This window comes from Oncorhynchus keta, chromosome 28, assembly GCF_023373465.1.
Source record: "Oncorhynchus keta strain PuntledgeMale-10-30-2019 chromosome 28, Oket_V2, whole genome shotgun sequence".
NCBI classification, from domain to species: Eukaryota; Metazoa; Chordata; class Actinopteri; order Salmoniformes; family Salmonidae; genus Oncorhynchus; species Oncorhynchus keta.
This window is the reverse complement of record NC_068448.1, coordinates 15,232,089-15,257,456: the sequence shown is the minus strand read 5'-3', so window position 1 is coordinate 15,257,456 and position 25,368 is coordinate 15,232,089. Positions and strand designations below refer to the sequence as shown.

General features: G+C 47.4%; 1 protein-coding gene and 2 long non-coding RNA genes across 4 annotated transcripts in view; 1 reads left to right on the top strand and 2 right to left on the bottom strand.

Moving 5' to 3' along the window:
• Nucleotides 1-25,368, bottom strand: part of LOC118376093 (RNA-binding motif, single-stranded-interacting protein 2-like) — a 47,983-nt gene that overhangs the window by 7,428 nt on the left and 15,187 nt on the right. The window contains exons 3-9 of the mRNA XM_052484961.1: nucleotides 18,593-18,651; nucleotides 18,003-18,094; nucleotides 9,078-9,235; nucleotides 8,623-8,702; nucleotides 8,316-8,425; nucleotides 5,747-5,793; nucleotides 5,537-5,630 (exon numbers count right to left, since the gene is read on the bottom strand). Coding sequence (XP_052340921.1) covers nucleotides 5,537-5,630; nucleotides 5,747-5,793; nucleotides 8,316-8,425; nucleotides 8,623-8,702; nucleotides 9,078-9,235; nucleotides 18,003-18,094; nucleotides 18,593-18,651 — 640 coding nt within the window. The remainder of the gene's footprint in view (nucleotides 1-5,536; nucleotides 5,631-5,746; nucleotides 5,794-8,315; nucleotides 8,426-8,622; nucleotides 8,703-9,077; nucleotides 9,236-18,002; nucleotides 18,095-18,592; nucleotides 18,652-25,368) is intronic.
• On the top strand, nucleotides 3,654-5,064 carry LOC127913218 (uncharacterized). 2 transcript variants are annotated; one of them, XR_008085315.1, is made up of 4 exons: nucleotides 3,654-3,772; nucleotides 3,964-4,047; nucleotides 4,664-4,831; nucleotides 4,956-5,064. It is a non-coding gene; the product is annotated as an uncharacterized LOC127913218 (long non-coding RNA). The 2 variants fall into 2 exon arrangements; XR_008085316.1 differs by lacking the exons at nucleotides 3,654-3,772; nucleotides 3,964-4,047 and adding an exon at nucleotides 4,309-4,427.
• LOC127913217 (uncharacterized) lies at nucleotides 16,235-17,076 on the bottom strand. Its single transcript, XR_008085314.1, has 3 exons — nucleotides 16,980-17,076; nucleotides 16,550-16,900; nucleotides 16,235-16,352 (listed from the first exon to the last, which is right to left on the bottom strand). It is a non-coding gene; the product is annotated as an uncharacterized LOC127913217 (long non-coding RNA).

The window sequence follows — 25,368 nt, the reverse complement described above, 5'->3', positions numbered from 1 at the left end:
TGACCAGTGAACTGAGATAAGGCGGAGCTTTACCTAGCATGGCCTTGTAGATGACCTGGAGCCAGTGGGTCTGGCGACGAATATGAAGCGAGGGCCAGCCGACTAGAGCATACAAGTCGCAGTGGTGGGTAGTATAAGGTGCTTTAGTGACAAAATGGATGGCACTGTGATAAACTGCATCCAGTTTGCTGAGTAGAGTGTTGGAAGCAATTTTGTAGATGACATCGACGAAGTCGAGGATCGGTAGGATAGTCAGTTTTACTAGGGTAAGCTTGGCAGCGTGAGTGAAGGAGGCTTTGTTGCGGAATAGAAAGCCGACTCTTGATTTGATTTTCGATTGGAGATGTTTGGTATGAGTCTGGAAGGAGAGTTTGCAGTCTAGCCAGACACCTAGGTACTTATAGGTGTCCACATATTCAAGGTCGGAACCATCCAGGGTGGTGATGCTAGTCGGGCATGCGGGTGCAGGCAGCGATCGGTTGAAAAGCATGCATTTAGTTTTACTAGCGTTTAAGAGCAGTTGGAGGCCACGGAAGGAGTGTTGTATGGCATTGAAGCTCGTTTGGAGGTTAGATAGCACAGGGTCCAATGACGGGCCGAAAGTATATAGAATGGTGTCATCTGCGTAGAGGTGGATCAGGGAATCGCCCACAGCAAGAGCAACATCATTGATATATACAGAGAAAAGAGTCGACCCGAGAATTGAACCCTGTGGCACCCCCATAGAGACTGCCAGAGGACCGGACAGCATGCCCTCCGATTTGACACACTGAACTCTGTCTGCAAAGTAATTGGTGAACCAGGCAAGGCAGTCATCCGAAAAACTGAGGCTACTGAGTCTGCCGATAAGAATATGGTGATTGACAGAGTCGAAAGCCTTGGCAAGGTCGATGAAGACGGCTGCACAGTACTGTCTTTTATCGATGGCGGTTATGATATCGTTTAGTACCTTGAGTGTGGCTGAGGTGCACCCGTGACCGGCTCGGAAACCAGATTGCATAGCGGAGAAGGTACGGTGGGATTCGAGATGGTCAGTGACCTGTTTGTTGACTTGGCTTTCGAAGACCTTAGATAGGCTGTAACAGTTTGGGTCCAAGGTGTCTCCCCCTTTGAAGAGGGGATGACTGCGGCAGCTTTCAATCCTCGGGGATCTCAGACGATATGAAAGAGAGGTTGAACAGGCTGGTAATAGGGGTTGCGACAATGGCGGCGGATAGTTTCAGAAATAGAGGGTCCAGATTGTCAAGCCCAGCTGATTTATACGGGTCCAGGTTTTGCAGCTCTTTCAGAACATCTGCTATCTGGATTTGGGTAAAGGAGAACCTGGAGAGGCTTGGGCGAGGAGCTGCGGGGGGGGGCGGAGTTGTTGGCCGAGGTAGGAGTAGCCGGGCGGAAGGCATGGCCAGCCGTTGAGAAATGCTTGTTGAAGTTTCAATAATCATGGATTTATCGGTGGTGACCGTGTTCCCTAGCCTCAGTGCAGTGGGCAGCTGGGAGGAGGTTCTCTTGTTCTCCATGGACTTCAGTGTCCCAGAACTTTTTGGAGTTGGAGCTACAAGATGCAAACTTCTGCCTGAAGAAGCTGGCCTTAGCTTTCCTGACTGATTGTGTGTATTGGTTCCTGACTTCCCTGAACAGTTTCATATCGCGGGGACTATTCGATGCTATTGCAGTCCGCCACAGGATTTTTTGTGCTGGTCGAGGGCAGTCAGGTCTGGAGTGAACCAAGGGCTGTATCTGTTCTTAGTTCTGCATTTTTTGAACGGAGCATGCTTATCTAAAATGGTGAGGAAGTTACTTTTAAAGAATGACCAGGCATCCTCAACTGACGGGATGAGGTCAATGTCCTTCCAGGATACCCGGGCCAGGTCTATTAGAAAGGCCTGCTCACAGAAGTGTTTTAGGGAGCGTTTGACAGTGATGAGGGGTGGTCGTTTGACTGCGGCACTGTAGCGGATAGAGGCAATGAGGCAGTGATCGCTGAGATCCTGGTTGAAGACAACGGAGGTGTATTTGGAGGGCCAGTTGGTCAGGATGACGTCTATGAGGGTGCCCTTGCTTACAGAGTTAGAGTTGTACCTGGTGGGTTCCTTGATGATTTGTGTGAGATTGAGGGCATCTAGCTTAGATTGTAGGACTGCCGGGGTGTTAAGCATATCCCAGTTTAGGTCACCTAACAGAACAAACTCTGAAGCTAGATGGGGGGCAATCAATTCACAAATGGTGTCCAGGGCACAGCTGGGAGCTGAGGGGGGTCGGTAAGCAGGCGGCAACAGTGAGAGACTTATTTCTGGAGAGAGTAATTTTCAGAATTAGTAGTTCGAACTGTTTGGGTATGGACCTGGAAAGTATGACATTACTTTTCAGGCTATCTCTGCAGTAGACTTTAACTCCTCCCCCTTTGGCAGTTCTATCTTGACGGAAGATGTTATAGTTGGGTATGGAAATCTCTGAATTTTTGGTGGCCTTCCTGAGCCAGGATTCAGACACGGCAAGGACATCAGGGTTAGCAGAGTGTGCTAAAGCAGTGAGTAAAACAAACTTAGGGAGGAGGCTTCTGATGTTGACATGCATGAAAACAAGGCTTTTTCGATCACAGAAGTCAACAAATGAGGGTGCCTGGGGACATGCAGGGCCTGGGTTTACCTCCACATCACCCGCGGAACAGAGAAGGAGTAGTATGAGGGTGCGGCTAAAGGCTATCAAAACTGGTCGCCTAGAGCGTTGGGGGCAGAGAATAAGAGGAGCAGGTTTCTGGGCATGGTAGAATATATTCGGGGCATAATGCGCAGACAGGGGTATGGTGGGATGCGGGTACAGCGGAGGTAAGCCCAGGCACTGGGTGATGAGAGAGGTTGTATCTCTGGACATGCTGATTGTAATGGGTGAGGTCACCGCATATGTGGGAGGTGGGACAAAGGAGGTATCAGGGGTATGAGGAGTGGGACTAGGGGCTCCATTGTGAACTAAAACAATGATAACTAACCTGAGCAACAGTATACAAGGCATATTGACATTTGAGAGAGACATACAGCGAGGCATACAGTAATCACAGGTGTTGAATTGGGAAAGCTAGCTAAAACATTAGGTGAGACAACAGCTAATCAGCTAGCACAACAACAGCAGGTAAAATGGCGTTGACTAGGCAACGGGGCCGACAGATAAAACAAACAAGCAAAATGGAGTACCGTGATTAATGGACAGTCCAGCGTGCATCAGGGGTGAGGGGTTCCGGTTCCGAAGTAAATATAAATACTTTAGGAAAAGTAGCTACATTGGGTGAGGCGGGTTGCAGGAGAGTATTTGGAAGCTTAGGTTTAGCAAAATGTTTTTAAAGATATGCGAAGAAAAAAAATGTCAAAAGAAAGAGACTATATATACAGAGAGACGATACGACAGGACAACTTATTGCTACGCCACCTTGGATGTGTGCAGTATTGTCAGAGATACAACAGACTCCTGACCTGGTAGGTACAGTATTTACAGGAGAGATACCACAGACTGTCCTGACCTGGTAGGTATTAACAGGAGAGATATACAACAGACTGTCCTGACCTGGTAGGTATTAACAAGAGAGATACAACAGACTGTCCTGACCTGGTAGGTATTAACAGGAGAGATACAACAGACTGTCCTGACCTGGTAGGTATTAACAGGAGAGATACAACAGACTGTCCTGACCTGGTAGGTATTAACAGGAGAGATACAACAGACTGTCCTGACCTGGTAGGTATTAACAGGAGAGATACAACAGACTGTCCTGACCTGGTAGGTATTAACAGGCGAGATACAACAGACTGTCCTGACCTGGTAGGTATTAACAGGAGAGATATACAAGACTGTCCTGACCTGGTAGGTATTAACAGGAGAGATATACAACAGACTGTCCTGACCTGGTAGGTATTAACAGATACAACAGAGAGATATTAACAGGAGATACAACAGACTGTCCTGACCTGGTAGGTATTAACAGGAGAGATACAACAGACTGTCCTGACCTGGTAGGTATTAACAGGAGAGATACAACAGACTGTCCTGACCTGGTAGGTATTAACAGGAGATATACAACAGACTGTCCTGACCTGGTAGGTATTAACAGGAGAGATATACAAGACTGTCCTGACCTGGTAGGTATTAACAGGAGAGATATACAACAGACTGTCCTGACCTGGTAGGTATTAACAAGAGAGATACAACAGACTGTCCTGACCTGGTAGGTATTAACAGGAGAGATACAACAGACTGTCCTGACCTGGTAGGTATTAACAGGAGAGATACAACAGACTGTCCTGACCTGGTAGGTATTAACAGGAGAGATACAACAGACTGTCCTGACCTGGTAGGTATTAACAGGAGAGATACAACAGACTGTCCTGACCTGGTAGGTATTAACAGGAGAGATACAACAGACTGTCCTGACCTGGTAGGTATTAACAGAGATACAACAGAGATAGGTATTAACAGGAGAGATACAGACTGTCCTGACCTGGTAGGTATTAACAGGAGAGATACAACAGACTGTCCTGACCTGGTAGGTATTAACAGATACAACAGACTGTCCTGAGATAACAGGAGAGATACAACAGACTGTCCTGACCTGGTAGGTATTAACCTGGTAGGTATTAACAAGAGAGAGATACAACAGACTGTCCTGACCTGGTAGGTATTAACAGGAGAGATACAACAGACTGTCCTGACCTGGTAGGTATTAACAGGAGAGATACAACAGACTGTCCTGACCTGGTAGGTATTAACAGGAGAGATACAACAGACTGTCCTGACCTGGTAGGTATTAACAGGAGAGATACAACAGACTGTCCTGACCTGGTAGGTATTAACAGATACAACAGACTGTCCTGACCTGGTAGATAACAGGAGAGAACAGACTGTCCTGACCTGGTAGGTATTAACAGGAGAGATACAACAGACTGTCCTGACCTGGTAGGACCTGGTAGGTATTAACAGGAGAGATACAACAGACTGTCCTGACCTGGTAGGTATTAACAGGAGAGATACAACAGACTGTCCTGACCTGGTAGGTATTAACAGGAGAGATACAACAGACTGTCCTGACCTGGTAGGTATTAACAGGAGAGATACAACAGACTGTCCTGACCTGGTAGGTATTAACAGGAGAGATACAACAGACTGTCCTGACCTGGTAGGTATTAACAGGAGAGATACAACAGACTGTCCTGACCTGGTAGGTATTAACAGGAGAGATACAACAGACTGTCCTGACCTGGTAGGTATTAACAGGAGAGATACAACAGACTGTCCTGACCTGGTAGGTATTAACAGGAGAGATACAACAGACTGTCCTGACCTGGTAGGTATTAACAGGAGAGATACAACAGACTGTCCTGACCTGGTAGGTATTAACAGGAGAGATACAACAGACTTTCCTGACCTGGTAAGTATTAACAGGAGAGATACAACAGACTGTCCTGACCTGGTAGGTATTAACAGGAGAGATACAACAGACTGTCCTGACCTGGTAGGTATTAACAGGAGAGATACAACAGACTGTCCTGACCTGGTAGGTATTAACAGGAGAGTGCATGTAGGGGGGGAGGGAGGTCTGAGCGATCATTCTGTTAGGGGCCATACTGTAGGGAGCTGAGTAGAACCTGGAGAGACACACAGACAGAGAGAAGAAACCCATCAGTATCCAACACATACTGCTTCCCCTACAGTACATATGTCTAGGATTATCTCTGAGGTTTAGTGGAGTATCTGAACTCACCCATTCTGTAAGGCTGTGGTGGGGTCATAGGTCAGTGTCATTCCTCCCTGTGGTCAAACAGATACATGCAGTAAGCACACATACATTATTACATTATATATTTTATTTTCTTTAACCTTTATTTAACTAGGCAAGTTAAGAACAAATTCTTAATTACGATGATGGCCTACCCAGGCCAAACCCTCCCCTAACCCGGACGACGATGGTCCAATTGTGTGCCACCCTATGGGATCAAATCAGGGTGACACCTCTAGCACTGCAATGCAGTGCCTTAGACTGCTGTGCCACTTGGGAGCCACCGGCATTTGACTGAGAAATACCTAACCAGATAGAAGTTGGAACAAGACAGACATTTTAGCTTTAACATTATTGTACTTGATAGAGTAGAAAATGACCTGAATAGCCTTGATAAAATGAACGGCCTTGATAAAATGACCTGAACGGCCTTGATAAAATGACCTGAACGGCCTTGATAAAATGACCCGAACGGCCTTGATAAAATGACCCGAACGGCCTTGATAAAATGACCTGAACGGCCTTGATAAAATGACCCGAACGGCCTTGATAAAATGACCTGAACGGCCTTGATAAAATGACCTGAACGGCCTTGATAAAATGACCCGAACGGCCTTGATAAAATGACCCGAACGGCCTTGATAAAATGACCCGAACGGCCTTGATAAAATGACCCGAACGGCCTTGATAAAATGACCCGAACGGCCTTGATAAAATGACCCGAACGGCCTTGATAAAATGACCCGAACGGCCTTGATAAAATGACCCGAACGGCCTTGATAAAATGACCCGAACGGCCTTGATAAAATGACCCGAACGGCCTTGATAAAATGACCCGAACGGCCTTGATAAAATGACCCGAACAGCCTTGATAAAAATGACCCGAACAGCCTTGATAAAAATGACCTGAACAGCCTTGATAAAAATGACCTGAACAGCCTTGATAAAAATGACCTGAACAGCCTTGATAAAAATGACCTGAACAGCCTTGATAAAAATGACCTGAACAGCCTTGATAAAAATGACCTGAACAGCCTTGATAAAAATGACCTGAACAGCCTTGATAAAATGACCTGAACAGCCTTGATAAAATGAGAGGCTTCGGGGACGATAGCAGACTGTTTACTGTCTCAATGAGAGTCTACGGGGACCATAGACTGTTTACTGTCTCAATGAGAGTCTACGGGGACCATAGACTGTTTACTGTCTCAATGAGAGGCTACGGGGATGATGGCAGACTGTTTACTGTCTCAATGAGAGGCTACGGGGACCATAGCAGACTGTTTACTGTCTCAATGAGAGGCTACGGGGATGATGGCAGACTGTTTACTGTCTCAATGAGAGGCTACGGGGACCATAGCAGACTGTTTACTGTCTCAATGAGAGGCTACGGGGACCATAGCAGACTGTTTACTGTCTCAATGAGAGGCTACGGGGACCATAGCAGACTGTTTACTGTCTCAATGAGAGGCTACGGGGACCATAGCAGACTGTTTACTGTCTCAATGAGAGGCTACGGGGACCATAGCAGACTGTTTACTGTCTCAATGAGAGGCTACGGGGACCATAGCAGACTGTTTACTGTCTCAATGAGAGGCTACGGGGACCATAGCAGACTGTTTACTGTCTCAATGAGAGGCTACGGGGACCATAGCAGACTGTTTACTGTCTCAATGAGAGTAGCAGACTGTTTACTGTCTCAATGAGAGGGGGACCATAGCAGACTGTTTACTGTCTCAATGAGAGTTTACTGTCTACGGGGACCATAGCAGACTGTTTACTGTCTCAATGAGAGGCTACGGGGACCATAGCAGACTGTTTACTGTCTCAATGAGAGGCTACGGGGACCATAGCAGACTGTTTACTGTCTCTCAATGAGAGTTTACTGTCTCAATGAGAGGCTACGGGGACCATAGCAGACTGTTTACTGTCTCAATGAGAGGCTACGGGGACCATAGCAGACTGTTTACTGTCTCAATGAGAGGCTACGGGGACCATTGCAGACTGTTTACTGTCTCAATGAGCTACGGGGACCATTGCAGACTGTTTACTGTCTCAATGAGAGGCTACGGGGACCATAGCAGACTGTTTACTGTCTCAATGAGAGGCTACGGGGACCATAGCAGACTGTTTACTGTCTCAATGAGAGGCTACGGGGACCATAGCAGACTGTTTACTGTCTCAATGAGAGGCTACGGGGACCATAGCAGACTGTTTACTGTCTCAATGAGAGGCTACGGGGACCATAGCAGACTGTTTACTGTCTCAATGAGAGGCTACGGGGACCATAGCAGACTGTTTACTGTCTCAATGAGAGGCTACGGGGACCATAGCAGACTGTTTACTGTCTCAATGAGAGGCTACGGGGACCATAGCAGACTGTTTACTGTCTCATAGCAGACTGTTTACTGTCTCAATGAGAGGCTACGGGGACCATAGCAGACTGTTTACTGTCTCAATGAGAGTCTACGGGGACCATAGCAGACTGTTTACTGTCTCAATGAGAGGCTACGGGGACCATTGCAGACTGTTTACTGTCTCAATGAGAACTCACCGTTTCTCCATCTCTTGTCCAGGGACGGCCATGCTGCAGGTACTTTCCCTGGCTCTGTCTCTTCTTCTGTCCTCCGTCTGCAAACTTACATAACAGGGGTTCCGAGGGCACTGTGGTGGGGAGGAGAGGAAGAGGGTTGAGTGACTGTGGAACACTGAAGGGGCTATTCTGTGTGTATATTGTTTATTAAAATAGGACAGTGAATCCAGATACTGTGGAAGAGCCTTTCTGTTACTCCTGACCTGCTCCTTAGCTTCATACAGAAGTGTCTGATAAAAATAACACCTGTTCAGACAGAATGTCTCACCTGGAACTCCAGGTGGAGTCTTGATATATTTGCCGTTGAAATGTTGAATGATAGTCTCACATTTCTCTGTTGACTCCATCCTGAAAAGAAAGTGTGATTTTAAAGGATGATGTGATGTACTATCGCCAATGACCAGCAGAGGGTCCAGCAGATAGTTGAGTTCACCTGGCAAGCCAGCTATGCCTTAACCTGGCGAAGCAGGCGCAAAGAAACATCTGAGCGGGGTCTACAGAAACCCGGAAGCATTAGGTTCTCAGGCTCCGCCTCTTCCTCTATGCTTTTGCCCTAAACCGGGTGCTTCCGGTTTCAGTCGACCCCGCTGAGGATGGCCACGCGTTGACAAGGCATATGAACCCATAACATTGCATTTGTCACTGTTTAAATATGGAGGTACCCATTACTCAGCACAAGAGAGTCTGTTTATGCTTCTCCTACATAGCTGTGAAATTGTTTACCTGGCAAAGCCCACTCCTCTGCTGGTGCCATTGGCGTCTCTAAGGATGCGTGTAGAGATGACCTGACTGAAGGGCTTCAGCATATTCTCCAGCTCCTGCTCATCCAAAGACACAGGCAGGTTGGAGATGTACAGGTTAGTGGGGTCCTGCTCCTGTTGCTGTGGGGAGAGGGAGAGAGAAAGGGAGGGGGGTACAGGGTTAAATCTGCTCGTCCATAGACACAGGCAGGTTGGAGATGTACAGGTTAGTGGGGTCCTGTTGCTGTGGGGGATGGAGAGAGAAAGGGAGGGGGGAACACGGTTAAATCTGCTCGTCCATAGACACAGGCAGATTGGAGATGTACAGGTTAGTGGGGTCCTGTTGCTGTGGGGGGATGGAGAGAGAAAGGGAGGGGGAACACGGTTAAATCTGCTCGTCCATAGACACAGGCAGGTTGGAGATGTACAGGTTAGTGGGGTCCTGTTGCTGTGGGGGGATGGAGAGAGAAAGGGAGGGGGGAACACGGTTAAATCTGCTCGTCCATAGACACAGGCAGATTGGAGATGTACAGGTTAATGCATAGGGTCTTGTTTTTGTTGCTGGATTACAGACAGAGAGATGAAAGAGAGTGAGAGGCCTTTAACAGCATACACACCTGAAGCAGGGCTAGGCTACAGCATTCAGTTGCCTTTCTATACTTGAGGAAATCCTATGTGTGGTTCCTACGTGGGTGATAAATGGGAGCTGAAGGAGGGAAACGGGAAGATAGAAGCAGGGTAGAGGTAAAAGAGGGGGATGAAGTGGAGATCTAGAGAAAGACAGTCTGGCTGGACTTCATCTGACCTCACTGAAGAGAGGGTTCTTTCTCTCTACCTCTCTCTCTGCCTCTCTTCCTCTAACCACCTCTCACTCACTCCCTTCCTTCCTTTAACCCCTTCTCTTGCTCTGCCTCTAACCACCTCTCACTCTGCTTCACCCTGCCTCTCTCCCTCTAACCACCTATCTCTCACTCACTCCCTTCCTTCCTTTAACCCCTTCTCTTGCTCTGCCTCTAACCACCCCTCTACCTCGGCCTCACTCCCTCTATCTCTGCCTCCCTATCCCTATCCTCAACACGTTATTAGACAGCCAGTCACTGAGGAGAGAGAAAACAGGTCCATTGTGTTAGACTAGCTGTGTTAACAGGACAGAGGGTTCATGCATCTGTCAGGTAATATCATATCACAGTATAATTGCTATGCAATGGGCTCTGAGTCTCCACAGATATTCTCTACAATGATTGTGTGATCTTTGGACAGATATCTTCAGATTTGGACAGAGATCTACAGACTTTTGGAAATCATTCTGATTAATTTCTATGGCTCCACACACCATCATATTCCCAATGGGGATCTGATCAGGGCATGACAAAATGTGTCAGTCACATGCATAATCCTGACCTTGAATTCATATGCTCTTCTGGCTTGCATATATCAGTAAAATGATGGTTACTGGCCCAACGCTCTTCAGCTATGACAAATGCCATCTGAAACTCAGAGTCAAGAAGTCCTCGGAAAAACTGAGTTTTTCTTGAAATACCTGAATTATGCTTTTGATTAATTCAAGTGATTTCCACTTCTACTCCGTATGCTACCTGCCTGCCCAAACTACCTGAATTGGAATAACAGCAAAGTAAGATAGCCGTATGATATTGTATCTGAATCTCAACCATAACGGTTTTGCATATTCATTAGTGTGTCGATGTGAATAAAACACTATAAAATGCATTTCAGATTAATCTACATCATGAATTATGTATAGTTTAATCACTGTGACCTGTATTGAAGGTGATTCCTCTCAACGAGGAACACAGACGGACACACTCACACACACAACCCATGTGGAACTCACACACACAACCCATGTGGAACACACACACACAGCCCATGAGGAACACACACACAGCCCATGAGGAACACACACACACACAGCCCACGAGGAACACACACACACACACAGCCCACGAGGAACACACACACACACAGCCCATGAGGAACACACACACACACAGCCCACGAGGAACACACACAGCCCACGAGGAACACACACACACACAGCCCACGAGGAACACACACACACACAGCCCACGAGGAACACACACACACACACAGCCCACGAGGAACACACACACACACACAGCCCACGAGGAACACACACACACACACAGCCCACGAGGAACACACACACACACACAGCCCACGAGGAACACACACACACACACACAGCCCACGAGGAACACACACACACACACACAGCCCACGAGGAGCCCACACACACACACACACACACAGCCCACGAGGAACACACACACACACACAGCCCACGAGGAACACACACACACACACAGCCCACGAGGAACACACACACACACACACAGCCCACGAGGACACACACACACACACAGCCCACGAGGAACACACACACACACACAGCCCACGAGGAACACACACACACACAGCCCACGAGGAACACACACACACACACAGCCCACGAGGAACACACACACACACACAGCCCACGAGGAACACACACACACACACAGCCCACAGCCCAGGAACACACACACACACACAGCCCACGAGGAACACACACACACAGCCCACGAGGAACACACACACAACACACACACACACACAGCCCACGAGGAACACACACACACAGCCCACGAGGAACACACACACACAGCCCACGAGGAACACACACACACACACAGCCCACGAGGAACACACACACACACACAGCCCACGAGGAACACACACACACACAGCCCACAGCCCACGAGAACACACACACACAGCCCACGAGGAACACACACACACAGCCCACGAGGAACACACACACACAGCCCACGAGGACACACACACAGCCCACAGCCCACAGCCCAGGAACACACACACACACAGCCCACGAGGAACACACACACACAGCCCACGAGGAACACACACACACAGCCCACGAGGAACACACACACACAGCCCACGAGGACACACAGCCCACACACAGCCCACGAGGAACACACACACACACAGAACACACACACACACAGCCCACGGAACACACACACACACAGCCCACGAGGAACACACACACACACAGCCCACGAGGAACACACACACACAGCCCACGAGGAACACACACACACACAGCCCACGAGGAACACACACACACAGCCCACGAGGAACACACACACACACACAGCCCACACAGGAACACACACACACACACAGCCCACGAGGAACACACACACACACACAGCCCACGAGGAACACACACACACACACAGCCCACGAGGAACACACACACACACACAGCCCACGAGGAACACACACACACACAGCCCACGAGGAACACACACACACACACAGCCCACGAGGAACACACACACACACAGCCCACGAGGAACACACACACACACAGCCCACGAGGAACACACACACACACACAGCCCACGAGGAACACACACACACACACAGCCCACGAGGAACACACACACACACACAGCCCACACACACACACACACAGCCCACGAGGACACACACACACACACACACAGCCCACGAGGAACACACACACACACACAGCCCACGAGGAAACACACACACACACAGCCCACGAGGAACACACACACACACAGCCCACGAGGAACACACACACACACAGCCCACGAGGACACACACACACACACAGCCCACGAGGAACACACACACACACACAGCCCACGAGGAACACACACACACACACAGCCCACGAGGAACACACACACACACACAGCCCACGAGGAACACACACACACACACAGCCCACGAGGAACACACACACACACACAGCCCACGAGGAACACACACACACACACAGCCCACGAGGAACACACACACACACACAGCCCACGAGGAACACACACACACACACAGCCCACGCCCAGGAACACACACACACACACAGCCCACGAGGAACACACACACACACAGCCCACACACACACACACACACAGCCCACGAGGAACACACACACACACACAGCCCACGAGGAACACACACACACACACACACACAGCCCACGAGGAACACACACACACACACACAGCCCACGAGGAACACACACACACACACACACACAGCCCACGAGGAACACACACACAGCCCACACACACACACAGCCCACGAGGAACACACACACACACACACAGCCCACGAGGAACACACACACACACACACAGCCCACGAGGAACACACACACAACACACACACACACACAGCCCACGAGGAACACACACACACACACACAGAACACACACGACACAGCCCACGAGGAACACACACACACACAGCCCACGAGGAACACACACACACACACACAGCCCACGAGGAACACACACACACACACAGCCCACGAGGAACACACACACACACACACACACAGCCCACGAGGAACACACACACACACAGCCCACGAGGAACACACACACACACACAGCCCACGAGGAACACACACACACACACAGCCCACGAGGAACACACACACACACAGCCCACGAGGAACAGCCCACACACACACACACAGCCCACGAGGAACACACACACACACAGCCCACGAGGAACACACACACACAGCCCACGAGGAACACACACACACACAGAACACACACACACACAGCCCACGAGGAACACACACACACACACAGCCCACGAGGAACACACACACAGCCCACGAGGAACACACACACACAGCCCACGAGGAACACACACACACACAGCCCACGAGGAACACACACACACAGCCCACGAGGAACACACACACACACAGCCCACGAGGAACACACACACACACAGCCCACGAGGAACACACACACAGCCCACGAGAAACACACACACACACAGCCCACGAGGAACACACACACACACAGCCCACGAGGAACACACACACACACACACACACACACAGCCCACGAGGAACACACACACACACACAGCCCACGAGGAACACACACACACACACAGCCCACGAGGAACACACACACACACACAGCCCACGAGGAACACACACACACACACAGCCCACGAGGACACACACACACACACAGCCCACGAGGAACACACACACACACACACAGCCCACGAGGAACACACACACACACACAGCCCACGAGGAACACACACACACACACACAGCCCACGAGGAACACACACACACACACAGCCCACGAGGAACACACACACACACACAGCCCACGAGGAACACACACACACACACAGCCCACGAGGAACACACACACACACACAGCCCACGAGGAACACACACACACAGCCCACGAGGAACACACACACACAGCCCACGAGGAACACACACACACAGCCCACGAGGAACACACACACACACACACACACACAGCCCACAGGATCAGAACAAAGCAGAGGATAATTTCACCAGAAATGACTCACGAGGGCCTCCCCAGTGGCGCAGTGGTCTAAGGCACTGCATCGCAGTGTTAGAGGTGTCACTACAGACCCAGGATTCGATCCCAGCCTGTGTCGCACCCGGCCACGATTGGGAGAACCATGAGGCGGGTTTGGCCCAGCGTCGTCCGGGTTAGGGGAGGCTTTGGCCCAGCTTCGTCCGGGTTAGGAGAGGCTTTGGCCCAGCGTCGTCCGGGTTAGGGGAGGGTTTGGCCCAGCGTCGTCCGGGTTAGGGGAGGGTTTGGCCCAGCGTCGTCCGGGTTAGGGGAGGGTTTGGCCCAGCGTCGTCCGGGTTAGGGAGGCTTTGGCCCAGCGTCGTCCGGGTTAGGGAGGCTTTGGCCCAGCGTCGTCCGGGTTAGGGAGGCTTTGGCCCAGCGTCGTCCGGGTTAGGGAGGCTTTGGCCCAGCGTCGTCCGGGTTAGGGGAGGCTCCGGGTTAGGGGAGGCTTTGGCCCAGCGTCGTCCGGGTTAGGGGAGGCTTTGGCCCAGCGTCGTCCGGGTTAGGGGAGGCTTTGGCCCAGCGTCGTCCGGGTTAGGGGAGGCTTTGGCCCAGCGTCGTCCGGGTTAGGGGAGGCTTTGGCCCAGCGTCGTCCGGGTTAGGGGAGGCTTTGGCCCAGCGTCGTCCGGGTTAGGGGAGGCTTTGGCCCAGCGTCGTCCGGGTTAGGGGAGGCTTTGGCCCAGCGTCGTCCGGGTTAGGGGAGGCTTTGGCCCAGCGTCGTCCGGGTTAGGGGAGGCTTTGGCCCAGCGTCGTCCGGGTTAGGGGAGGCTTTGGCCCAGCGTCGTCCGGGTTAGGGGAGGCTTTGGCCCAGCGTCGTCCGGGTTAGGGGAGGCTTTGGCCCAGCGTCGTCCGGGTTAGCGTCGTCCGGGGAGGCTTTGGCCCAGCGTCGTCCGGGTTAGGGAGGCTTTGGCCCAGCGTCGTCCGGGTTAGGGGAGGCTTTGGCCCAGCGTCGTCCGGGGTTAGGGAGGCTTTCAGAGGGCCTCAGCGTCAAGTCCCGGGGTTAGGGAGGCTTTGGCCCAGCGTCGTACCGGGTTAGGGGAACAATGGCTTTGGCCCAGCAATGAGGTTGTAAACCTCCCCGGGTTGAACAATGAGGGTAAGGCAATGAGGTTGGCCCAGCTGAGGTTGTAAACCTCCCGGGTTAGGTTGGGAGGCTTTGAGGTTGTAAACTTCCCAGCGTAAACGTCCGGGTTAGGGAGGGTAAACTTTGAACAATGAGGTTGTAAACCTCCCAAGAACACTGAGGTTGTAAACCTCCCAATGAACAATGAGGTTAGGGAGGGGTTTGCTGTAAACCTCCCGCTGTAAACACGTTGTAAACCTGCCAATGAACAATGAGGTGTAAACGTCCCAATGAACAATGAGGTTTCCTCCAACAAATTGGTGCAATGAACTGGCTTCCCAATGAACAATGAGGTTGTTCCCAAGCTGAGGAGTAGTGTGTCAAGCAGCAGAGGCTGGAACCTTGGCAGGGTCATGTTTGAACAATGAGGACGAACAATGAGGGCTCCCTCAACCTTCGTAAACCTCCCTCTCAAGTCCATGAACAATGGGAGTTGCAGCAATGGGACAAGACTAACTACCAATGAACAATGAGGTTGTAATACCACGTCCCAATTGGTGAGAAAAAGGGGGGAAAAGTACAAATAAAAATGACTCACTAGGTTGTAAACCTCCCAATGAACAATTAGGTTGTAAACCTCCCAATGAACAATGAGGTTGTAAACCTCCCAATGAACAATGAGGTTGTAAACCTCCCAATGAACAATGAGGTTGTAAACCTCCCAATGAACAATGAGGTTGTAAACCTCCCAAGGTTGAACACTGAGGTTGTAAACCTCCCCCAATGAACAATGAGGTTGTAAACAATGAGGTTGTAAACCTCCCAATGAACAATGAGGTTGTAAACTTCCCAATGAACAATGAGGTTGTAAACCTCCCAATGAACAATGAGGTTGTAAACCTCCCAATGAACAATGAGGTTGTAAACAATGAGGTTGTAAACCTCCCAATGAACAATGAGGTTGTAAACCTCCCAATGAACAATGAGGTTGTAAACCTCCCAATGAACAATGAGGTTGTAAACCTCCCAATGAACAATGAGGTTGTAAACCTCCCAATGAACAATGAGGTTGTAAACCTCCCAATGAACAATGAGGTTGTAAACCTCCCAATGAACAATGAGGTTGTAAACCTCCCAATGAACAATGAGGTTGTAAACCTCCCAATGAACAATGAGGTTGTAAACCTCCCAATGAACAATGAGGTTGTAAACCTCCCAATGAACAATGAGGTTGTAAACCTCCCAATGAACAATGAGGTTGTAAACCTCCCAATGAACAATGAGGTTGTAAACCTCCAATGAACAATGAGGTTGTAACAATGAGGTTGTAAACCTCCCATGAACAATGAGGTTGAACAATGAGGTTGTAAACCTCCCAATGAACAATGAGGTTGTAAACCTCCCAATGAACAATGAGGTTGTAAACCTCCCAATGAACAATGAGGTTGTAAACCTCCCAATGAACAATGAAATGAGGTTGTAAACCTGCCAATGAACAATGAGGTTGTAAACCTGCCAATGAACAATGAGGTTGTAAACCTGCCAATGAACACTGAGGTTGTAAACCTCCCAATGAACAATGAAATGAGGTTGTAAACCTCCCAATGAACAATGAGGTTGTAAACCTGCCAATGAACACTGAGGTTGTAAACCTCCCAATGAACAATGAAATGAGGTTGTAAACCTCCCAATGAATAATGAGGTTGTAAACCTCCTAATGAATGCCAGGCAAACATACTGAAATAATACATGTGATTTATTCGGTATGCGAGAACTATGGTTGCAAAATAGGAATGCCGGAACAAAGAGAACATCCGGTATCCGAAAATCAGGATTTCTAGAAAATCAGTGAATGTTTTGAAGTTCCCGCAATTTTGCAACGCAAGTGAGAACCCTTTTGTGAATGTCAGTGATCCAGCCCAAGCCTCTCTGTGGGGTTTGGCGTGTGACGGTGATGGCAATGGTTGGAACAGTATGTGTGTGGTTTTAAAGTGTGTGTTTGGTGTGCGTGGTTGATGATGTGGCACTGAGGCGGAGGTTGGAGCTGTGTGTGAGAGTTTATGGTTGCCAAATGTGTGGTTTGAGATTGTGCCGAGGGGCTGGCCGGTGGGCCGAGGCTCATGGCTGGGCCCTGGTGACTGGGCTGGGAAGGCTGGGGGAGAAAGCTGCTCAGACAGTGACGCAGCCTCCTGCCTCACCACCAAGGAGAACAGGCTAGCCCTTTGTACAGGGTGCTGAGGAAGCAGTAGCTGCCTGCCTGGGACACACTACCCAAGCACCTTTCTAAGACACACACCACTCGGTACACACACACATACATACATACATACATACAAAAGTCCTCACACACACACTCATAGGCAGGAGATGAGTTAGGGAGGAGGAGACATCTTACCTTAGCCATCTGAGCCTGGACTCCACCAGCCTTCAGTGCTGTCACTGCTTTCTGTGCCGCTGACGGACTGTCAAAGTCTACAAAGCCATAGCCTGCAGACAAAGACAGACATACTTTGATTTGTGACACTGAGAAATACACAATGTGGCAACAGTCTAGGTGCAGGAGTTTTGTGAAAACTTCAGGCACTAATTAGACTGTAGCTAGTGCCCAGAGTTGTTCCTGGACAGGTGAAGGGTCACGATAATGAACATCTCCTGGCCCTTTAAAGTACTATCTTATCTTATGCCTGACATCAACTTCTGGAAGCACTACTGTGATGTACCCAGGTAAATGTACAGTACGCTTTGAATGGAGGGCAAACAGCAGGCAGGTTTGGGATCATGTTGAAGAACAGAAAAACTCTACCGTGGTCAGATGTGGAGTTATGAAACCAATGCTCCCGCTGTCCAAAGTGGTGTTCTGGTTACATCATGACACACATGCTGAGAATAAACAGACAGGCGCTCTCTGGGACGTTCGAGCTTTGTGTGACATACAGCGACATGTAGGTGCAGTGTGGGTGTTTGTCACAAAACACCTCTCCTCACCTTTGCATGTGTTAGTGGTCTTGTCCAGGATGGCTTTTGTGGACACAATTTTCCCATACCTGTAAAACACAACGGTGGATGGATGGTCAGGGTTTCTAGGGACCAAACAAGGCTTATATTCTACAGACCATTTTTTTCATTACTATCATCATATCATGTTAGCAACGTTGACAGGATTGAAGTATTATACTGGCTTTGGGTTGTAAATCTAGTTCGAAGTCATTACGTTATGTGAATTGAACAAATCGATCTGTGGAGATAAATGTTTTGAGAGGTGGAATGTGGTAGAGAGTAGAACCAGGGGACGAATTCTCTTAAGGAATCCCACATCCTACTGGAATGCGGTTTTAGCCAATCAGCATTCAGGATTAGACCCACCCGTTGTATAAAATCCAACATCACTCCATCAATGTCTATGAGGTGCATCATAAACCTGTCATGTCAAGATGGAGAACACAGTGAATTGGAGTATTGTTATGCTAAAAATGAACAGACATGCAGTCCTGTGATTCAGACAGAATCACAGGACTGAATGTCCTGAATGGAAATTGTAGATGAGCAATGACACACTGTTTAGTTGTGAATATAAATAAACTCATACGAATTCCCTCTGTTGCTGAGCAACCAGACATTGCTGTATAACTAACTCATCTTACTCATTGCAATTCCATGGTAATGGAAGTACGCTGCCACTCAGATTTTTCACTTTAAAAAGTATACCAAACAAAAAACATTGATTTCAAAGTTGAACAAACTATAGAACTCTATGCACAAAGACTACTTTTAACAATAATCCACAGACATGTTTACTTAACCATCTACATTTCAGGAGGAACATATAGGGTCTGTACATTGCTGTCTAGTAATGTTGCAGACCTACTGTAGCTATACAGAGGAACATAGGGTATATAGCTATTGCTGTCTAGTAATTAATATTGTAGACCTAGCTTGTAAAAAATGCATGATTGATCATTAGTTTGTTGTAGTTGGATTGCTGTCTAGTAACTCTTGGTACTGTAGACCTAGCTATACCATCTCCCCTGTTTCTGAGCCAACACTGCAGCAGGGTGCCATCAGCTCCCTGCATCTCTCTAGACATGTGCATGTTCTCCTTGCCTTGCCTTGGCTTGGCTGTGCTGTTCTGGTACATGGTATCTCTCTCCTTGCCTTGGCTGTGCTGTTACCTGGTATCTCTCTCCTTGCCTTGGCTGTGCTATTCTGGTACCTCTCTCCTTGCCTTGGCTGTGTTGTTATGTGCTGTAGAAGCAACCCTGGCTGGCTGAGATCCACAACCACACTCTCTCTGGGCAACACAACAGCCAGAACAGAGCCTCGTCTCTGGGTCCTACTGCCCCTCTATCTACCTAGCATAGCTGTCCGAGTGCCACTGAAGGGTATAGCAACACATTAACTAAAGGAGTAAGGGCTACCCTTGCTCGCTCTCAGCACCGATTTTACTACAGTAAATGAACATCATACCTGTTAAGGAGACAGGTTTTTTGAAAATCCATATAGCTGATGATGTTATTGTAGGATTGATATAGTGAATCTATGAAGAATAGAACCAGTGGTAGTAGTGTGATAGTCCCTGAGAGCATTTGAGAGAGTGTGATAACCCAGGTGTTGATATACTTGTGAAACAAACCTCTCATTGTTTCTCAACGTGCACTGTGCTAACAGATCCAGACAGAACAGGAAGTAGAGCCCCCCTTGTCTTTTTATGTAGACTTTCCTCCAACTGTATACACACATTTATATATATATATATATATATATATATACAGACATATATTTTAAATATGTTACTAAAATATCCTATTCTGTATATACTACAATGGTGGTTTGATTGAATCAACCCAGTGTCTACAATTCCAAACAACTCTAGAGAATTGGCTAAACAACATTCTCCAACATACTGTATTGTGTTTTATAGCACATTTGACGTCCAATGTAACATTACTATTTGACATGACATTTCCTGATCTATGCAGGATGCCATCAGTAACATTATTCTTTGGCATAACATATCCATTATTTTCTAGTGACATGAACAATACGTTGATTAGTTCTTTATGGATAAACATACCTTTTTAATTGCAGCCCCTGTTCATGCAGGAAGCCTTTTGCCTCTTGGTAGTCTGTCATTGTAAATAAGAATTGGTTTGTAATTGACTTCAATTAAGAACATTTAAAAAACAATTGATAGTATTGCTCTGTGTGCACATGGAAAAAAACTGCACGGGGGCAAGTTAAAGGCTGGTCATGGCTCACATCAATGCCAATACCCCAGAAACCCTAGACCCACTCCAATTTGCATACCGCACCAACAGATCCACAGATGATGTATTGCACTCCACACTACCCTTTCCCACCTGGACAAAAGGAACACCTATGTGTGTCACGTCCTGACCATAGAGAGCCCTTGTTTCTCTATGGTGAAGTAGGTCAGGGCGTGACTAGGGGTATTCTAGTTTATAATATTTCTATGTTGTGTTCTAGTTTATATTTTCTATGTTGGTGTTTTGTATGATTCCCAATTAGAGACAGCTGGTAATTGTTGTGTCTAATTGGGGATCCTATTTAAGTAGCTATTTTTCCCACCTGTGTTTGTGGGATATTCTTTTCGTTTGTGCATGTGCACCACGTAGTCACGTTCCGTTGTTCGTTTATTCGATTTATTGTTTTGGCTTATGTTTCACTTTGGAATGAATATGTGGAACTCAATCTCCGCTGCGCCTTGGTCCCGTTCTTACGACAACCGTGACAACGTGAGACTCCTGTTCCTGTTTATAAGCTAGGACAGAGTACAGTGTGAGCAGAGTACAGTGTCCAGCGCCAATGGTCAGCTGGAGCCAGGCCAGAGCCAGTCAGCCACCAAAAGAAGCGCTCTGCAGGAGGCAGAACCCCCAGAGCTGGGTTCAAACAGTATTTTAAATACTTTTTCTGTGCTTAGTGCTTAATTAGGCTGGCCTGATGCAATGGAACCATGGAAGTCTCATAAGTGCACATCTGGCACAGAATTGGTATGTGCAATCACGCATTCAAATTATTTTGATGAAAACAAATACTGTTTGAACCCAGCTCTGGGAGTTCTGCCCTAGCCCCCGCAGAGCGCTTCTTTTGGTGGCTGACTGGCTCTGGCCTGTGCTACACTGGACACTGTACTCTGCTCTCTCACACATGGCTGAGTCTCCTGCCCCTCCAACCTCCCTCTCTCCACATTATATAGCTACGGAGTCAGACCTCCCAGCTGAATGCAATAGTAGACAGACATCTCTCCATTGCGCAAGTAAAGATTACCCCATCAGAGCTCAGAGCGCTTTACCTCGCATGGAGAAACTGGCAAGTTTGTGAGTTATGTCAGCTACACATTGGGGGAGAGGGCTGTGCTTTCTCCTGATAAGCTGTGAGCCCTGTTTCCTGTGGTTTTCATCATTCATTTCATGACTTTTATTCAGGGTCTTCCCTGTATCACCAAGCTCTCTATATTAACATATATACAGTTGACATTAGTGCTCTCTATAAACATATATACAGTAGACCTTACTGCTCTCTATAGAACATTCTGTATATACAGTAGACCTTACTGCTCTCTATATTAACATATACACAGTAGACCTTACTGGTCTCTATATTAACATATATACAGTAGACCTTACTGCTCTCTATATTAACATATACACAGTAGACCTTACTGGTCTCTATATTAACATATATACAGTAGACCTTACGGCTCTCTATATTAACATATACACAGTAGACCTTACTGGTCTCTATATTAACATATATACAGTAGACCTTACTGCTCTCTATATTAACATATACACAGTAGACCTTACTGGTCTCTATATTAACATATATACAGTAGACCTTACGGCTCTCTATATTAACATATATACAGTAGACCTTACTGCTCTCTATATTAACATACACTGCTCAAAAAAAATAAAGGGAACACTTAAACAACACAATGTAACTCCAAGTCAATCACACTTCTGCGAAATCAAACTGTCCACTTAGGAAGCAACACTGATTGACAAATTTCACATGCTGTTGTGCAAATGGAATAGACAACAGGTGGAAATTATAGACAATTAGCAAGACACCCCCCAATAAAGGAGTGGTTCTGCAGGTGTTGACCACAGACCACTTCTCAGTTCCTATGCTTCCTGGCTGATGTTTTGGTCACTTTTGAATGCTGACGGTGCTTTCACTCTAGTGAAAGCATGAGACGGAGTCTACAACCCACACAAGTGGCTCAGGTAGTGCAGCTCATCCAGGATGGGACATCAATGCGAGCTGTGGCAAGAAGGTTTGCTGTGTCTGTCAGCGTAGTGTCTAGAGCATGGAGGCGCTACCAGGAGACAGGCCAGTACATCAGGAGACGTGGAGGAGGCCGTAGGAGGGCAACAACCCAGCAGCAGGACCGCTACCTCCGCCTTTGTGCAAGGATGAGCAGGAGGAGCACTGCCAGAGCCCTGCAAAATGACCTCCAGCAGGCCACAAATATGCATGTGTCTGCTCAAATGGTCAGAAACAGATTGATGCTATGGACTGGCCTGCCCGTTCCCCAGACCTGAATCCAATTGAGCACATCTGGGACATCATGTCTTTCGCTCCATCCACCAACGCCACGTTGCAACACAGACTGTCCAGGAGTTGGCGGATGCTTTAGTCCAGGTCTGGGAGGAGATCCCTCAGGAGACCATCCACCACCTCATCAGGAGCATGCCCAGGCATTGTAGGGAGGTCATACAGGCACGTGGAGGCCACACACACTACTGAGCCTCATTTTGACTTGTTATAAGGACATTACATCAAAGTTGGATCAGCCTGTAGTGTGGTTTTCCACTTTAATTTTGAGTGTGACTCCAAATCCAGACCTCCATGGGTTGATAAATTTGATTTCCATTGGTAATTTTTGTGTGATTTTGTTGTCAGCACATTCAACTATGTAAATAAAAAAGTATTTAATAAGAATATTTAATTAATTCAGTTCTAGGATGTGTTATTTTAGTGTTCCCTTTATTCTTTTGAGCAGTGTTTATACAGTAGACCTTACTGCTCTCTAAAGACCATATACACAGTAGACCTTACTGCTCTCTATAGTAACATACAGTACCAGTCAAAAGTTTTAGAACACCAACTCATTCAAGGGTTGTTCTTTATTTTTACTATTTTCTACATTGTAGAATAATAGTGAAGAAATCGAAACTATGAAATAACACATATGGGATCATATACTAACCAAAAAGGTGTTAAACAAATCAAAATATATTTTTTATTTGACATTCTTCAAATAGCCACCATTTGCCTTGATGACAGCTGTGCACACTCTTGGTATTCTCTCAACCAGCTTCATGAGGTAGTCACCTGGAATAAATTTCAATTAACAGGTGAGCCTTGTTATAGGTTAATTTGTGGAATTTCTTTCCTTCTGAATGCAATTGAGTCAATCAGTTGTGTTGTGACAAGGTAGAGGTGGTATACAGAAGATAGCCCTATTTGGTAAAAGACAAGAACTACATGGCAAGAACAACTCAAATAAGAAAAGAGAAACAACAGTCCATCATTACTTTAAGACATGAAGATCAGTCAATATTATTTGACCAAGAAGGAGAGTGATGGAGTGCTGCATCAGATGACCTGGCCTCCACAATCACCCGACCTCAACCCAATTGAGATGGTTTGGGATGAGTTGGACAGCAGAGTGAACGAAAAGCAACCAACAAGTGCTCATCATATGTGAGAACTCCTTCAAGACTGTTGGAAAAGCATTTCAGGTTAACTTGTTTGAGAGAATGCCAAGAGTGTTCAAAACTGTAATCAAGGCAAAAGGTGGTTACTTTGAAGAATCTCAAATATAAAATATATTTAGATTTGTTGAACACTTTTTTGGTTACTGCATGATTCCATATTTGTTATTTCATCGTTTTTATGTATTGACTATTATTCTACAATGTTACTATAGATTTTCCTCCACTGGAACTATGAAAAACAGCCCCAGACCATTATTCCTCCTCCACCAAACTTTACACTTTGGCACTATGCATTTGGGCAGTTAGCGTTCTCCTGGTATCCACCAAATCCATATTTGTCCATCGGACTGCCTGATGAAGTGTGATTCATCATTCCAGATGGTCCAATGGCCGTGAGCTTTACATGACTCCAGCCGACGCTTGGCATTGCATAGTGATCTTAGGCATGTGTGTGGCTACTCAGCCATGGAAATTAAAGGTCAGTGAGAGCCAGAAATCTTGCTTTTTTTGTAGGTGACCAAATACTTATTTTCCACCATAATTTGAAAATAAATTCCTTAACAATCCTACAATGTGATTTTCTGGATTTTTTTCTTCTCATTTTGTCTGTCATAGTTGAAGTGTACCTATGATGAAAATTACAGGCCTCTCTCATATTTTTAAATGGGAGAACTTGCACAATTGGTGGCTGACTAAATACTTTTTTGCCCCACTGCATAGTAGACTTTGCTTATCAACATGCATTCCTGTTTTATTGCCTTTTTTAAAGATAGCATATTTTCATCTCAGTAATGGTACACAAAACTTTTTAAAGCTCTCCCCTACTCAAAAACAAATTGCATGCAGTGATTTGATCTACTCTGTAAAAACCACAGTAGAAACCGAACTACCCAACCGTAGCTCCCTATATTCCTCTGTCTGATTATCCCGCCCTCTCTCCCCCCCTCATGCCATTGGTCTTGTTTGTCTTTCCTTTTCCCCTGGGCTCGGGGTTTCCTGTAGGGTTGGGCAGCTTCA